The 4,695-nt window shown below is 50.4% G+C and overlaps 1 protein-coding gene across 1 annotated transcript; it reads right to left on the bottom strand.

The window, feature by feature from the left end:
* Positions 1-1,388: 1,388 nt before the first annotated feature.
* Positions 1,389-4,327, bottom strand: LOC125543371 (G-type lectin S-receptor-like serine/threonine-protein kinase At2g19130). Its single transcript, XM_048706696.1, has one exon. The coding sequence runs from the start codon at positions 4,203-4,205 to the stop codon at positions 1,776-1,778; it is 2,430 nt and encodes an 809-aa protein (XP_048562653.1). The 5' UTR covers positions 4,206-4,327; the 3' UTR covers positions 1,389-1,775.
* Between the last annotated feature and the right edge of the window lie 368 nt (positions 4,328-4,695).

Below are 4,695 nucleotides of genomic sequence, written 5' to 3'. Positions count from 1 at the left end.
AATAATAACTGAAAAAGTTTAGTAACTTGAAGAAACTTTTGCGAACTAAGAAAAGGGAAAAAGGGAAAAATGAAAGAAAAAACGTCGAAGAAAAAAGTGCGAAAGAGAACAAAAACAGCCACAAAAGAAAACCATACACGTTACATTTGTTGAAAGGATGGAAGAAGATGAAAGAGTACACAGCAAAGTAACCTGGCGCAATGGTTAGCAGCTGTAGAGGTCTCAAGTTTGAATCTCCCCAGTGCATGCCTCCCGTATTTTTTGAATTCTTACAAAGAAAAAAAAACTAAATGGGCGAAAGCCCAAGACGGCGAGTTGGTGTGCGCCAAATCTGGAAAATCACTGCGTAGCTTTGCTAAAGAAAAACATATACAGCAGGCATTTCAATATATGACCATCATATCTTTTCTTATGAAAAGATATGGGCTAATCTGAGCCGTCCTTTCTGTTTAGGGGGGAGGGGGTACCGAAGAAGTGTTTTATCAATTTTGTTGAGCTATCATCTTCCCCAAGCATCATTGCGGAGATTGTAGGGAAGATTCGGGACCCTTGCCCATAAACTGAGCCGATCAAACTGTACCTCATCCGGCCTCATGCAGTCCATGAACTCAGCCAAGATGACCATGTTCTTACTAACATGCAGTTTGTTGCGTAGTTTTACGCGCCCCTTCAAATCGGTGTATATTTATACATCCCTATATATATAATTTACAGGTATAAGCCACCGGCCACACGGATGCAAAGTTACAGCTCCCGAGCACATTTGGACCCGGATGACCAGTAACACCGAAATACACTGAAAAAAGTTCAAAAAAAAATCTGATTTTTTTGGTGGCAAACATTTACAAATGTTCTAAGTGCTTGCAAAGTTTCGTCGTGGAATCACATTCGTGGAAGCCATGCCAAAAAGAAACAAAATCGATGCTCCTAAAATGCTACTTTCAAAAGCATTTTGAAGCATTGATTTTGTTATTTTCAACGACTTCTACAGATGTAATTTCATCATGAAACTTTGCAAACACATGAAAAATTTGTCAAAGTTTGCCAAAAAAAATTCAGAATTTTTGAAACTTTATTTAAATATGTTTTTTGGTGTTATTGTTCACCACGCGCTCATTTGAGAGCGCAAGCAGAAGGGGACTTCCGTTTTGTACTTTTCTGGGTTGGTAGAGCAGTAGCAATGGTGTCAAGTTTTTACTTTGTTCAGCCTGTACTCTTTGCTTCTACAATCTGTTCACATTTAATTTACTTAGTTTCTACAGCAGTAGCACTTGCTTTGATGTCAAGTCTTCTTCATATTTCCCTCGCAAAAAAAAGTCTTCTTCATATTTAATTAAAAACCATATTTGCAACGAATACCAGTTATCTGTTGTACAATTTTCGTAGCGTGGAGGGCATAGTTGCTGCTGTTTTATCACTGAATCTGCTGAAAAACTACAAGTCTAGAAAGTCAGGGCTTCAGTTTTGACTTTATAAGACCTGGGCCTTTGGATCACGTGTAGAACCTCAATGGAGAGTCAGTCGACCGGTCCTTGGACATCTTTGTCAGTCCATGGTAGAGGGATGCATTGGAGAGTCTGCAAGAAGACTGTTTCTTCTTGTTCCGACTTCGCTGAATCCCTACAACATTCCACAGAGGGAATTTGTACGGTGTACAAATGAGTTTTCAATACTTTTTAGTAGAGGGCTTGTAGTCTGTAATTGGAAACAAATCTGAACACATATTCAGATTCAGATCCAACAAATCCGGAATTGGATTTCTCTAGCAACCTTCTTCAGGAATCAGGATATATATCACTTCCATCACCCTCCATAAGGTCCTGAAGCGAAGTTGGTATTGGAGGCATATCAACGTCCACGACACCTTCCAACATGCGAACAGCTTGCCCCATTGACGGCCTATCGTTCTCCTGGTCCTGGATGCACCAGCAGGCGACCCTACAGATGACCTCCAGCTCCTCCACATTAGCATCACCTTCCAGCCGAGCGTCCAGCAGGCACAGAACCTCCCCTTCGTTCACCTGCGCAGCCGCGTGGAGAGGAAAATACCGATGGCTCCCAATTTTCACCACCTCAGTGCACCTTCTCCCCGAGACGATCTCGAAGAGCACAATGCCGAAGCTATACACGTCGGCCTTCCTGGTGATGGGCAGCCCGGACAGCCACTCCGGCGCGAGGTATCCCATGGTTCCTCGCATGGTGGTCAGCGCGGAGTTGAATTCCCGTCCCAGCAGCTTCGCCATGCCGAAATCGGCGATCTTGGGACAGAACTCCGCGTCGAGCAGTATGTTCTCGGGTTTGATGTCGCAGTGTATGATGCAGTCCTCACATTCTTCATGCAGATAGGCGAGACCCTTGGCGGTGCCCAGTGCAATTTGGTAGCGAACGTTCCAACTCAACACACCAGATTTCTCCCTAAAGAGATGAGCGTCCAAGGAGCCATTTGGCATGTACTCATAGACGAGCAACCTTCTGTCCTCCTTGACACAGAATCCCAGCAGACGGACCAGCTTATTATGTTGGATCGCTCCGAGTGTCTGCACCTCTGTTCTGAACTGCTTCTCTGCTTCCCCGATTACTTTGAGATTCTTCACAGCGATGTCTGTTGATCCCGGCAGCGTTCCCCTGAAAACACTTCCGAATCCCCCCTGGCCGATTTTATCGGAGAAATTCATCGTGGCCTTCTTGATCTGTGCATAAGTGTAGACCACAAGAGGGCCTTCCACTTCAAACTTCCCGGCGGCAAGCGAATTCCTCCTGAATCTCCATAGCAGCACCATTATCAGTATCAAGGAAGCAAAGCATATCAATCCAGTGACCAATAATGCAATTCCTCTTGCTTGCAAGCCTTTCTTGTTCCTGGGCGCGGGGCCCAAACGGAGGTAGATCTTGCTGTACGGTGGCCTGGCAGCCAAGCTCAGATTATACAGGTTGTGGTACCATAGCTTGCATCCATGGCCGCCATACGAGTAGGCGATGCAGTAGCATTTGCTCCGGCAAGCCTCTCTGCAGACTTCATCAGTTCCGGCCATCTCTTCCTGGGCGTCGTAAGGAAGCCCTTGCAGCTTGTCCAACGGGGCGAAGGAGTCATCGTGCTCCGTCTGGCCGTCGGACTCGCAGCTCAGCGGGAGAGACCTCGAGCAGCCGGTGACGAAGTACCCAAGCCCCCACTCAATCGGGTACGACGGCGTGAACCCGCCCACACAGCCGCACTTCCCGCTGCTCGTGCAGGCGCCGAACTTACCGCAGAAGAACCCGCCGGACTTGCAATTGGAAGGGAAGGACCAGCGAGCAACCCAACCACCGGTGCCGTTTCCGGCGGGATCCGGTTCCGAGTACCGCATTAGGCTGACTTGCCCCAGATGGAACTGCAAGAACTCGGTACTGTTCAGGCCCTCCCTGTGATTGAGCAGCAGCGAGCTGCCATTGTCTTGAGAGGACACCATCCAGTCCGGGAAGGTGCCGCCGTTGGCGTGCCCGTCGGTGGTGAGCACGAACCCGTTCCTCCGGGTCGCGTCGACGCTGAGGCTGCCGTTGTGCGAGAAGCTCTTGAACGTCAGCGAGACGTTCTTCCCGGTGTCCTGGTCGAGCCCGAGCCTCGCGCCGGGGAGCATCGCGTCGCCGGGGTAGTCGAAGCTCTGCCACAGGACCAGGGAGGAGTTCCCCTGGTCCCTCACCACCAGGTTGCCGTTGTCGAGGAGGACAGCTACGGCGGCGGACGACACATTGCCGCCCGGCGACGGCATGCACCGGAGGCTGGCTCCATTCTGCTTGATGCAGAGACTGTCGGCGAAGATCTCCAGCGACGCGGCGGGCAGGTCGGTGATGACGACCCTGTCCCCGAGCCAGAAGGTAGGGCTGTGGCCCATATTCCTGAACCGGACCCCCAGGAAGTAGTGGATGCCGGGGCCCGGCGGAAAGAAGCCCAGCTCGAAGCCGCCGCTCTTGGAGACCAGGGTCTCGTTCCCGGAGATGCCCTCGCCAGGGAGGATGGTGTCCGTGGTGGCAGACGCGGCAAGCAGGGCACCGTCAATGAGCAGGAGGAAGAGAAATACCAGCGGCGCCCATTTGGCCGGGGAGAGGCCGAGCGAACGCGCCGCGCCGCCGCCACTGGTGTGCATAACTTTCAGAGGAACGGACGGGGAACCTCCCCCAATCCTCCAGCCCGACCAGTGGTGACGGTGAACGCCCGTCACCGCCGCCATTGGCGCCGCCGGCTCGTCTTGTTCTCAAAGCTTGCTCCAGTTCAGCAAGCTTCAGAAATTCAGAGCAGAGAGTGGTTTGCACTTCAGGTTTGCGGTGTAAATATCGCCCGCACCCGCCCATGTCACCTTCAATCACTTCCCTTTTTTTTGAGGGGATTCAATCACTTCCCTTCACAGAGTGACAGTTCAGCTTTTGTCTTTTCGTGTGTGTTTGTGCGTGCGGACGCTGTAGTGGACGGTGAAATTATGTGGAAATCGGCTTATCTTTCTTCTTATAAACTGACATGATATAGTGGTTGACAAGTTTGAATTGCACCGCTTTGCGAGAGCCTTTGACAGTCTCGTCGCCTTTTCTGTTGCATGTCACGAGGAAACGTGGTTCCGGAAGAAGGTGGCTCTTGGATCTCTCTAATCCTCTCCTCGTCTAGCATAGAGGTCTTGTTTAAATGTCAATGGCAACCCAGAGAAAAGAATTAGGCGTGCAGGGAGG

Source organism: Triticum urartu, chromosome 3 (assembly GCF_003073215.2).
Source record: "Triticum urartu cultivar G1812 chromosome 3, Tu2.1, whole genome shotgun sequence".
NCBI lineage: Eukaryota > Viridiplantae > Streptophyta > Magnoliopsida > Poales > Poaceae > Triticum > Triticum urartu.
The sequence above is the reverse complement of the archived record's forward strand: the minus strand, read 5'-3'. Positions and strand labels throughout refer to the sequence as shown.

Excerpts from the sequence above, each read along its gene's own strand:
- LOC125543371 (XM_048706696.1), bottom strand. The coding sequence starts at position 4,205 with ATGGCGGCGGTGACGGGCGTTCACCGTCACCACTGGTCGGGCTGGAGG.